Here is a 13,850-nt window from a genome sequence, read left to right as displayed (position 1 = left end):
GCAGTCACGAAAGCTTCAAATCTAGAATCATCAACAACTCCAAACATTTTTTTTTAAGAACTATGTAGCTCAGTAGGCCTTACCTGGTAAAATAAACAAAAACATTGTTTAGTTCAAATAGTTTAAATAAATAACAAAAATACTTCATCACTCATTTAGTGAAATCTATTTTTTGAGTTCTCCTAACTCATTTTCGGTACCCCTCGCGGCTTTCCGCCCTCGTCGCCCACCACTAACGCCTGGCCCCGTGCCGCAGCACGCGTTTACTCATTATCCGGCAGAGGTCACAACCGGGTACCCGATACCCGTACCCTACCCGATACCCGGCTACCCGTACCCGGCCGGGCACGGGTACCCGTTTGCGACCCTGGTGCGGCCGGGTACGGGTACGGGTAAGGAATCAAAACCCGTTTGCGACCTCTGTTAACCGGTGTGTGAAAAAAGTGCAACGACTCAATTTGTAATGGAACGGAGCAGACAGATAAATGCGGAAATGGTGGATCGTGACGAATGGCGTTTTGAGAAGTCCTGCTCTAACTTGACATTTTGAAATCTCCCACTGAGACCTTTCAAGACAAATTCGTCGCCATGACACCATGTCTCTGATGGGCATTGAGTTCCTGCTTCTGCTGTGCTTACTCCGGCTGCTGCTGCTGCTGTTCCTCCTCGTGTTGCTGTTAATTCTGCTGTTACTCCTGCTATTGCTTTTACTCCTGCTGCTGCTGCTTGTGTCACTACTGCTGCTACTAATGCTTTTGCTGCTACAGGGTGGGGGCTGCTCTTGCTCCTGTTGTTGCTCCTGTTGCTGCTCCAGTTGCCGCAGGGCTCAGGGCTGCGGTCCTCATTTGAGTAATGCGGTCACGGGCAGTGGATCCGAATCAGCTCATCGCCCTGGGAACGTAAATCAGATCCCACATCTCCGCTACGGCCGCCGCCACAGTTGCACGCATCGCCGCTTGCTGGTTTCAGCAGCTCCAACGTCGGTGATTACAAGTCCCCGATGGCACAAAACCGAGTGAGCAAGAGTGCAGGAAAACGTGGCATTTCCACTGCCAGCACGTTCATCACAAGTCCTCATTCTGTCGCCGTCACTTCTCATTGTCGTTTTGCACGTCAGCAAAATGAAATGCGGAGCCACAAGCTGTAACCTCGTATATTTAAATCCTTTATATTAAGTTCACTTGCTTGCTTGCTTGCGCGCTTACGACCGTGCAAATCTTTCGGTCGTTTTTTAACCCACTTCCCGTGATCCAATCGAGCTGACATTTTGCACACAGACTCGTTGTGCGTGACAATTTATTTTCGTGAAAAAAAAATTCCAAAATTTTCCACTTCTTAGGAAATTTTTTTTTTCATATTTAATTAAAAATACCAATGTGATAAAAATGAAACTTTTACTCAAGAAAAATTGAAATGAATAATAAGATAAAACCGATGCCACGCATATAAAGGATTTATAGATGAAAAACTTTGTTTTTACGGGTACATTTTTTGGATGCTTCGCAGGCCACTTTGCAGCATCAGAGGCACGTGACGACAATGACTTTCTCAAACGGTGGGTGACTCATGTCTGTCTCATGGGGGAAGTGTGTCCCCATGACTCACAGTGTGGCCGTGTGTCACCGTGTCCATGTGTATCACCGTATCCCCTTCTCTCTCAATATCCCCATGTCTCTCCACGTCACTGTGTCTCGCTGTGTCTTCATTTGTCCCCCGGGTCTTGCCATGTCCACACGTCTGGCTGTGTTTTTCTGCATCGCAGCTCCTTGCTGTGTCTCGCTGTGTCCCTCTGCACCTCTCGCTGTCCCCGTTTCTCGCCGCGGTTCCCCATGCCGTGTGTCTCGCTGTGCCGCCGCCGTGGTGGTGGAGGAAGTGAGACGTGGCGATGAGGAGGCTGTTTGCCCCACCACCACCACATCAGTTTCGATTCCACAAACTCAGCTGCGACTGCATCTCACAGATAGCGCTGTGCAGCCGCCTCCACCTTCTCCGTGCCGGCCGGGACACTCCAGCCAGTCCCAACCATGGGCCGAGCAGAGCGGGGAAACCACCACCGCCACCGCCACGCATCGCTGGAACTGCATGAACGTCGGTACTGCCGGGTTCGTCGGCGGGCAGGCTGAGAGGGTGGCCTCCTGGGCGTGTGCCACTTCCCTCAAGGGTGCTGTGGCAACCACTTCCTGCGCGGTGTCGACGCCTCCTGTCAGCTGCACTCGAGATTTCCGCGCCTTCGAGGGCTGCCGTCTGAACCGCCGCTGCAACAACCAAAAGCTTTCTATGGAAGGCCTCAGGTCAACAATGGCTCGACGAGAGGTCACTCATTCTCCTCTGCTGCCCCCCCCCCCCCATAATCTGAAACTATCTTCCCCACAGCCTGCCGTGCCATCAATTCTTGAAACCAGGGTCAACCCCTTTTCCTGTGTTCCTGCCGATGACCGATAGCCCTCTGTAGAGCATTCTGCAATGCGGTCCAGTCTAGATTGTATATAAAACACAAACCGTGCTGCATTATGCATTTTGAGTTCGGCCGAGGCAGTCTAAAGCCGACAACCACGTTACTGTAAATACATCCATTTTCGATGTAAAGCTTTCGTGACTGCAGGGATTCATCTTCTTGGTTCTTTCAGTAAAGTCACGTAGGATGGAAATAATAAAATAATAAAAATAAAACATAATAAAATAATTCTCACGACGTTTCGGCCACAACGCAAGCAGCCGTCCTCTGTCTTCTCGACAGACCTGTTCGTCACCTGAGGACGGCTGCTTGCATTGTGGCCGAAACGTCGTGAGAATTATTTTATTATGTTTTATTTTTATTATTTTATTATTTCCATCCTACGTGACTTTACCGAAAGAACCAAGAAGATGAATCCGTTTTCTTCAAATATTCCAAGATAAGCAGGTTTGCGTCTGGTTAGCACTTAGATGGATGACCACCACGGCTTGCCGGGTGTTGTAGGTGTGGGGCCGCGAGGTGTGGCCAGGAGATAGCAGTGCCGAGTGCCGCTCACTCGCATTCAGCGCGGCGGTGCTGGATTTCCTCCGGGCTCTCAGGTTTCCTCCGACAAAAAAGCCAAAAGATTACAAATGAAATCGATCAAACGTCCAAATGCAGCAGCACCCTCCTGACAAAAGAATCCTGAGACCAAGCGAGGCCTTTCTGGGTAAATATTCACGGAACTGGTTGCTTGGGGTCCTGTGGCATCCTCTGATCGAGAACAACGCCACCAGGCCCCTCAATCGCACCCTCAAGTGACACCACATTTTCCCAGTCTTCAGATCCCTCCATTGTCTTTGGCATACTTCACAGATCCATCCCTGCCTACCTCTCCCCTCCTCCACTCGCTCGACTCCTTCCCACGTCTTATCGTATTTCAATTTATATGGCGCCTTGAGCAAGGCGCTGAACAAGAAAATTGGTATTTGTACAGCAGAATAGTGCGTGAAATAAACAATGATGAGAGTGACAATGGGTCGTTTAATGATGATGAGTGAGTGCGATGAATTGGTAGGGAGGTTGGGAAGAGGGATGGTATTCATGATGGGGAAGAAGAGGGAAGGAAAGTTTGGGTAAGCGAGTGAAGGTGAGTTTGTCGAGAAGAACAAAAAATAAGACAGTGAGGCTGATTCATCTTCTTGGTTCTTTCGGTAAAGTCACGTAGAATGGAAATAATAAAATAATAAAAATAAAACATAATAAAATAATTCTCACAACGTAGTACCATAAATATGTTAAATTCCTCTTGATATGCAAATTATTTTGTCAAGGCGCCCTTCCCCCCTCCATCCCAGCTTAAATAGTCACTCCAAGCCTGGGGTGTGTCATTCAGACTCTGTCTTCTCGACAGACCTGCTTTCCACCTGAGGACGGCTGCTTGCGTTGTGGCCGAAACGTCGTGAGAATTATTTTATTATGTTTTATTTTTTTAAATTTTATTATTTCCATTCTACGTGACTTTACCGAAAGAACCAAAAAGATGATGTTTTGTTAGAGTTGTTGTTGAGACAAGTTGTTGATCCTGTTAACAGTTGTTGAGACATTCTCACAACGTTTCGGCCACAACGCAAGCAGCCGTCCTCAGGTGGAGAGCAGGTCTGTCGAGTCTATTTTATTATTTCCATTCTACGTGACTTTACCGAAAGAACCAAGAAGATGAATCCCTGCAGTCACGAAAGCTTTACATCGAAAAGTGAGGCTGATTGTTTGACGTGTCGGGGCAGTCGGTTCCGGTATAAGTGGGCCAGAAGCAAGGAGGAACGGAATCAAGGACAGTGCGTACATTATCAGAGTTATGTTTTTTGTTTGCATTATCGCTGCAGGTATTGTGGTCTATGCAAACATGACTCCTTGTAAAAAGGTGTCAGTTTTGTTGCCAGAGAGAAGGGAAAAAAACAATTATCATATGTTTTACTGGCAAATGAGGTTCCAATGGTGTAAATGCTTACCCCGAGCTCTCATACTCTGATGGTGCATTGTCTTTGAGTTGTGCGCCTTTTGGCGTCATCTGGTCCAACCCATGTGAGACTAGGCTCTAAGGAAAGCTGTCTCGGGTGTGGACCAATCAACTTCAAGGACAGTGAATATATTATCAGAGTTATGTTTTTTGTTTGCATTATGGCTGCAGGTATTGTGGTCTATGCAAACATGACTCCTTGTAAAAAGGTGTCAGTTTTGTTGCCAGATAGAGGGGTAAAAAAACAATTATCATATTTTTTACTGGCAAATGAGGTTCCAATGGTGTAAATGCTTACCCCGAGCTCTCATACTCTGATGGTGCATTGTCTTTGAGTTGTGCGCCTTTTGGCGTCATCTGGTCCAACACCATGTGAGACTAGGCTCTAAGGAAAGCTGTCTCGGGTGTGGACCAATCAACTTCAAGGACAATGCATACATTATCAGAGTTATGTTTTTTGTTTGCATTATGGCTGCAGGTATTGTGGTCTATGCAAACATGACTCCTTGTAAAAAGGTGTCAGTTTTGTTGCCAGATAGAAGGGTAAAAAAACAATTATCATATTTTTTACTGGCAAATGAGGTTCCAATGGTGAGGAACGGAATCGTCGGGGAAACAGACAGAGACAGCTAGGATTCCACTCTGCCCCAGCAATCAAGGCCTGTACCACACTGAACCGTACTCAATGCAATGCAACTGCCATTGGACCAACACCGCAGCTGTGTTCATAGGTGGTCGATGAATGGCATGCAATCCCCGCTCTCTCTTTTCGCCTTGTGCAAACACGCACCGTCCTGCACTCTATAGTTTTCACTCGATCTTCTTCTTTCTTCGCATGGATATTAATTGAGTAGCCACTGTAAACTGATGTTTACATTTTTTATCCATATATCGATTTAAAGCTTTCGTGACTGCAGGGATTCATCTTCGTGGTTCTTTCGGTAAAGTCAGAGGACAGCGAGCGTGAATTACTCATATCCTGGGAGTTCACACGCATAGGCTCACACAGGAGACCCACAGATTTATCCTGGAGACCCAAAGATTCACAGACACATAGGCTCACACTGAAGCCCACAGACCCCACAGAGACCCATAGACTCACACAGAAACCCATTGATTCACACAGAGACCCAAAGATTCACAGACGCATAGAGTCACACTGAAGCCCACAGACCCCACAGAGACCCATAGACTCACACAGAAACCCATTGATTCACACAGAGACCCAAAGATTCACAGACGCATAGGGTCACACTGAAGCCCACAGACCCCACAGAGACCCATAGACTCACACAGAAACCCATTGATTCACACAGAGACCCAAAGATTCACAGACGCATCGGCTCACACTGAGGCCCACAAAATCACACAGAGATCCATAGACCTACACAGACCCGTCAGTTCACCGAAACACACAGCCTCACGCAGACCCATAGATTTAAACAGAGACCCACAGGGTTACACAGAGACCCATACACCCACAATGTGTTCCACTCTTTGTTGAGGTGCGCCACATTTGCATTTGGGGAATTATTTTATTTTCCATTTGTGGAAAGGTGGTTGCACCAGCTATGGCCAGTTCGGCTAGGATGTAAGGTAGTCGATTGCTTGCGGGGAGAGTGGCAGTGAGAGCTTCCAAATGGCTGGTCGGTGGTGGTTGTGAGATCGACAATGAGCAGCTTATTCGGGATTAATCAAAATATTTTAGACTGGAGGAATCCGACGAGGTAAGAAGGTCTTTTTCACAGATGTCCAGTAGAGGCAGGTGAGGCAAGTACTGGTAGAAACCTCCTGGTTACACCAGCCCACAGGGGATTATTGTGTCCGTCCGTCCGTCGTGGATCCAAAAATGGGAGGGTTGGGGCTGGGTGGAGAGGGGATGGTGGGGAGGGGCTTGGTGGGGAGGGTGGGGAGGGGCGGGGTTGGGAGGGTGGGGAGGGTGGGTGGGGCTGGGTGCGGGTGGGAGGAGTGGGGCTGTGTGGGGAGGGGCTGGTCACCCCGTGGTGCCCTTGTGCCCGCCCTCACAGCACGGCCATATTTGCGGAATACACCACGCCGCCGTTGACCCTGGCCATTGACCGAGCAACCCAACGTTCCTACCAGCTCCCTCCGCAGGAATGTGTTTAGGTGATGTTTGTGTTCTCCCAATTGTTCTTTCACCAGTCTTCGACTCACTTATTGTCTACAGCTCGCAGGTGGCAGTGAGGCGGTGCTAACCGAGCTGTTATTTTCTCTCCGTGAAACGGTGTTCGCCCGCTCTCCAGATCAGACCACGCGCTCTCATGAACAACAAACTTGCATCGCGGTGCATTGCTTGGAAAGTCAAACAAAAAATAAGCCATCAGTGGTACGTCGGAGGCTTTCATCCGGTAGTGAATCAATCGTGGCTGATGATGATTAAGATGACGGTCATCCTGACTCCTCGCCCAGTGGGCTGCTCCTGATGATGATGGTGACAGCATAGGAAGGTACCGTCACAGCCACGATATTAATCAAAAGTATGCGGCCCTTGCCCCACCACCTTCTCCAACCATTATATAAACGGAGTGGTAGCTTCTGCAATCTCTCATTTACTTGATACAGCTGTCGTGGCTGTGACGGTACCACCTGAAGACGGAAGCTTGTGTTGCCTCCGAAATTCGTGATTTTATTTTATTTTACTTTTTAATGTTTTTACCTACGTGACTTTACCGAAAAAACCTATAAATATGAATCATTGCAGTCACGAAAGCTTCAAATTTAGAAGCATAGGAAGGCCCTCATCCAGATTTAGCAAGGCGGTGGTGGCTATGCATGCCCGTAATCCAGCACTATGGAGGCGAGAGTTAGTGGATCACCGCACAAAGTTAGTGAAACTCCCTTCTCGGGGACGTCTCTGGGCTCGTTAGGCGGTACAGCAAAAATGTGAACTCTGTCTGTGTGGAATCGAGTGTTTCCCCCTCGCACATGGGAGTTAATTATTGTTGTTTCAAGTGCATCATTAGCCAATCGTTTTAATATTTACGTTCTGTATTATGATCATTATTATTTTGTACGTGTATTGTGAAAAGTGATATAAACGTATTATATTTTGAGGTTAGGAGCTGAAAAGACTGTGCGAAACACATCTCTCATTTGTAGTATTACGTTCAAGGGAAAAGCCGTTCCGATTTACAAAAATTTTGTTTTTATGTGTGTTTATTAAAATATGGCAACCCTTTTGTAAATTGAGGGATACCGGTCACAGGAGTAAACTTTCGACGTAGCCTGACGTCGCAAGTTTACCGGGGCGGCCCCTGCTACGAGCCATCTGGTGCAGGGATCGAACCCAGACCTACAGCTCAGAGTGCCAGCACCCATAGCCCTACACTGACACAGCATTCACCACCTCTCACCAGCTCACCAGAGTCAAAATGCCTCACCACAAAAACACCCCAACCAGTTCAGAATCAGAATATTTTTTCTGAAAATTTATTTATACTGGCAGAATCCGATAAACTATGAAGCTCTTTTCACATCCCTTCACCAGCTCACCCATCCTCACCACACACACTCACCATGATGCTACTCACCCATCCTCACCACACACACTCACCACAGAGCTCCTCACCCATCCTCACCACACACACTCACCATGATGCTACTCACCCATCCTCACCACACACACTCACCACAGAGCTCCTCACCCATCCTCACCACACACACTCACCACGGAGCCCCTCACCCATCCTCACCACACACACTCACCACAGAGCTCCTCACCCATCCTCACCACACACACTCACCACAGAGCTCCTCACCCATCCTCACCACACACACTCACCATAGAGCCCCTCACTCACCCTCACCACACACACTCCACACAGAGCTCCTCAACCATCCTCACCACACACACTCACCACAGAGATCCTCACCCATCCTCACCACACACACTCACCACAGAGCTCCTCACCCACCCTCACCACACACACTCACAACACAGCTCCTCACCCACCCTCACCACACACACTCACCACAGAGCTCCTCACCCATCCTCACCACACACACTCACCACAGAGCTCCTCACCCATCCTCACCACACACACTCACCACACAGCTCCTCACCCATCCTCACCACACACACTCACCACAGAGCTCCTGACCCATCCTCACCACACACACTCACCACAGAGCTCCTCACCCATCCTCACACACACACTCACCACAGAGATCCTCACCCATCCTCACCACACACACTCACCACAGAGATCCTCACCCATCCTCACCACACACACTCACCACAGAGCTCCTCACCCATCCTCACCACACACACTCACCACAGAGATCCTCACCCATCCTCACCACACACACTCACCACACAGCTCCTCACCCACCCTCACCACACACACTCACCACAGAGCTCCTCACCCATCCTCACCACACACACTCACCACACAGCCCCTCACCCATCCTCACCACACACACTCACCACACAGCTCCTCACCCACCCTCACCACACAAACTCACCACAGAGCTCCTCACCCACCCTCACCACACACACTCACCACAGAGCTCCTCACCCACCCTCACCACACACACTCACCACACAGCTCCTCACCCATCCTCACCACACACTCACCACACAGCCCCTCACCCATCCTCACCACACACACTCACCACACAGCTCCTCACCCACCCTCACCACACAAACTCACCACAGAGCTCCTCACCCACCCTCACCACACACACTCACCACAGAGCCCCTCACCCACCCTCACCACACACACTCACCACACAGCTCCTCACCCACCCTCACCAACACACACTCACCACACAGCTCCTCACCCATCCTCACCACACACACTCACCACACAGCCCCTCACCCATCCTCACCACACACACTCACCACACAGCTCCTCACCCACCCTCACCACACAAACTCACCACAGAGCTCCTCACCCACCCTCACCACACACACTCACCACACAGCTCCTCACCCACCCTCACCACACACACTCACCACAGAGCTCCTCACCCACCCTCACCACACACACTCACCACAAAGCTCCTCACCCACCCTCACCACACACACTCACCACACAGCCCCTCACCCATCCTCACCACACACACTCACCACAGAGCTCCTCACCCACCCTCACCACACACACTCACCACAGAGCTCCTCACCCACCCTCACCACACACACTCACCATAGAACTCCTCACCCCACCCTCACCACACACACTCACCACAGAGCTCCTCACCCACCCTCACCACACACACTCACCACAGAGCTCCTCACCCACCCTCACCACACACACTCACCATAGAACTCCTCACCCACCCTCACCACACACACTCACCACAGAGCTCCTCACCCGTCCTCACCACACACACTCACCACAGAGCTCCTCACCCACCCTCACCACACACACTCACCACAGAGCTCCTCACCCATCCTCACCACACACACTCACCACAGAGCTCCTCACCCACCCTCACCACACACACTCACCACGGAGCCCCTCACTCACCCTCACCACACACACTCACCATAGAACTCCTCACCCACCCTCACCACACACACTCACCACAGAGCTCCTCACCCGTCCTCACCACACACACTCACCACACAGCTCCTCACCCATCCTCACCACACACACTCACCACAGCTCCTCACCCATCCTCACCACACACACTCACCACAGAGCTCCTCACCCACCCTCACCACACACACTCACACAGAGCTCCTCACCCACCCTCACCACACACACTCACCACATAGCTCCTCACCCACCCTCACCACACACACTCCCACAGAGCCCCTCACCCACCCTCACCACACACACTCACCACAGCTCCTCACCCATCCTCACCACACACACTCACCACAGAGATCCTCACCCACCTCACCACACACACTCACCACAGAGCTGCTCACCCACCCTCACCACACACACTCACCACAGAGCTGCTCACCCATCCTCACCACACACACTCACCACAGAGATCCTCACCCACTCTCACCACACACACTCACCACAGAGCTGCTCACCCACCCTCACCACACACACTCACCACAGAGCTCCTCACCCATCCTCACCACACACACTCACCACAGAGCTCCTCACCCATCCTCACCACACACACTCACCATAGAGATCCTCACCCACCCTCACCACACACACTCACCACAGAGATCCTCACCCACCCTCACCACACACACTCACCACAGAGCTGCTCACGCATCCTCACCACACACACTCACCACGGAGCCCCTCACCCATCCTCACCACACACTCACCACACAGCTCCTCACCCATCCTCACCACACACACTCACCACACAGCCCCTCACCCATCCTCACCACACACTCACCGCACAGCTCCTCACCCATCCTCACCACACACACTCACCGCACAGCTCCTCACCCATCCTCACCACACCCACTCACCACGGAGCTACTCACCCATCCTCACCACACACACTCACCACAAGAGCTCATCACCCACCCTCAATACACACACTCACCACAGAGCTCCTCACCCATCCTGACCACACACACTCACCACAGAGCTGCTCACCCACCTCACCACACACACTCACCACAGATCTCCTCACCCATCCTCACCACACACACTCACCACAGATCTCCTCACCCATCCTCACCACACACACTCACCACAGATCTCCTCACCCACCCTCACCACACACACTCACCACAGAGCCCCTCACCCACCCTCACCACACACACTCACCACAGAGCTCCTCACCCATCCTCACCACACACACTCACCACAGAGCTCATCACCCACCCTCACCACACACACTCACCACAGAGCTCCTCACCCACCCTCACCACACACACTCACCACACAGCTCCTCACCCACCCTCACCACACACACTCACCACAGAGCTCATCACCCACCCTCACCACACACACTCACCACACAGCTCCTCACCCATCCTCACCACACACACTCACCACAGAGCTCATCACCCACCCTCACCACACACACTCACCACACAGCTCCTCACCCATCCTCACCACACACACTCACCACAGAGCTCCTCACCCATCCTCACCACACACACTCACCACAGAGCTCCTCACCCATCCTCACCACACACACTCACCACAGAGCTCCTCACCCATCCTCACCACACACACTCACCACACAGCTCCTCACCCATCCTCACCACACACACTCACCACAGAGCTCCTCACCCATCCTCACCACACACACTCACCACAGAGATCCTCACCCACCCTCACCACACACACTCACCACAGAGATCCTCACCCACCCTCACCACACACACTCACCACAGAGCTCCTCACCCATCCTCACCACACACACTCACCACAGAGATCCTCACCCACCCTCACCACACACACTCACCACACAGCTCCTCACCCACCCTCACCACACACACTCACCAAAGAGCTCCCCACCCATCCTCACCACACACACTCACCACACAGCTCCTCACCCACCCTCACCACACACACTCACCACAGAGCCCCTCACCCACCCTCACCACACACACTCACCCTCCTCACCCATCCTCACCACACACACTCACCACAGAGCCCCTCACCCATCCTCACCACACACACTCACCCTCCTCACCCATCCTCACCACACACACTCACCACAGAGCTCCTCCCCCATCCTCACCACACACACTCACCCTCCTCACCCATCCTCACCACACACACTCACCACAGAGCCCCTCACCCGTCCTCACCACACACACTCACCACAGAGCTCCTCACCCATCCTCACCACACATACTCACCACACAGCTCCTCACCCATCCTCACCACACACACTCACCACACAGCTCCTCACCCATCCTCACCACACACACTCACCATAGAAACTCCTCACCCACCCTCACCACACACACTCACCACAGAGATCCTCACCCACCCTCACCACACACACTCACCACAGAGCCCCTCACCCATCCTCACCACACACACTCACCACAGAGCTCCTCACCCACCCTCACCACACACACTCACCACAGAGATCCTCACCCACCCTCACCACACACACTCACCACAGAGCCCCTCACCCATCCTCACCACACACACTCACCACAGAGCTCCTCACCCATCCTCACCACACACACTCACCACAGAGCTCCTCACCCACCCTCACCACACACACTCACCACAGAGCTCCTCACCCATCCTCTCCACACACACTCACCATAGAGCTCCTCACCCATCCTCACCACACACACTCACCATAGAGCTCCTCACCCATCCTCACCACACACACTCACCACACAGCTCCTCACCCACCCTCACCACACACACTCACCACAGAGCTCCTCCCCCATCCTCACCACACACACTCACCCTCCTCACCCACCCTCAACCACACACACTCACCACAGAGATCCTCACCCATCCTCACCACACACACTCACCACAGAGCTCCTCACCCATCCTCACCACACACACTCACCACACAGCTCCTCACCCACCCTCACCACACACACTCACCACAGAGCTCCTCCCCCATCCTCACCACACACACTCACCCTCCTCACCCATCCTCACCACACACACTCACCACAGATCTCCTCACCCATCCTCACCACACACACTCACCACAGAGCTCCTCACCCACCCTCACCACACACACTCACCACAGAGCTCCTCACCCACCCTCACCACACACACTCACCATAGAGCTCCTCACCCACCCTCATCACACACACTCACCACGGAGCCCCTCACTCATCCTCACCACACACACTCACCACACAGCTCCTCACCCACCCTCACCACACACACTCACCGCACAGCTCCTCACCCATTTTCACCACACACACACTCACCACAGAGCTACTCACCCATCCTCACCACACACACTCACCACAGAGCTCCTCACCCACCCTCACCACACACACTCACCACACAGCTCCTCACCCATCCTCACCACACGCACTCACCACAGAGCTCCTCACCCATCCTCACCACACACACTCACCACAGAGCTCCTCACCCACCCTCACCACACACACTCACCGCACAGCTCCTCACCCATCCTCACCACACACACTCACCACAGAGCTCCTCACCCATCCTCACCACACACACTCACCACACAGCCCCTCACCCACCCTCACCACACACACTCACCACAGAGCCCCTCACCCATTCTCACCACGAGCCCTCACCACAGAGCTCCTCACCCATCCTCACCACACACACTCACCCCCCTCACCCACCCTCACCACACACACTCACCACACAGCTCCTCACCCACCCTCTCACCACGAGCCCTCACCTGAGGTTGCGCTTTCCTCCTCCGCCATGGCCCCCCTTGGTCCCGTCTCTGGTTCCAGGAGACGACGAGTGAGGACCCCCCCTCCGCCAGGAGTCCCGTCGAGTCCTGCTCAGGAGTAACGGGACC

At 52.4% G+C, this 13,850-nt stretch overlaps 1 protein-coding gene across 1 annotated transcript in view; it reads right to left on the bottom strand.

Annotated features, from left to right (window-relative positions):
- Nucleotides 1–13,850, bottom strand: part of LOC133357880 (F-actin-uncapping protein LRRC16A-like) — a 57,468-nt gene extending 43,618 nt beyond the window's left edge. Inside the window, exon 1 of the mRNA XM_061576032.1 lies at nucleotides 13,725–13,850. Within this exon, the coding sequence (XP_061432016.1) occupies nucleotides 13,725–13,752 (28 nt within the window). The 5' untranslated portion in view covers nucleotides 13,753–13,850. The remainder of the gene's footprint in view (nucleotides 1–13,724) is intronic.

The sequence above is a fragment of the Lethenteron reissneri genome, chromosome 60, assembly GCF_015708825.2.
Source record: "Lethenteron reissneri isolate LAM-NWPU_2019-01 chromosome 60, ASM1570882v1, whole genome shotgun sequence".
In the NCBI taxonomy this organism is placed as follows: Eukaryota; Metazoa; Chordata; class Hyperoartia; order Petromyzontiformes; family Petromyzontidae; genus Lethenteron; species Lethenteron reissneri.
Note: the sequence above shows the minus strand (reverse complement) of the source record. Positions and strands in the feature narration are given on the sequence as shown.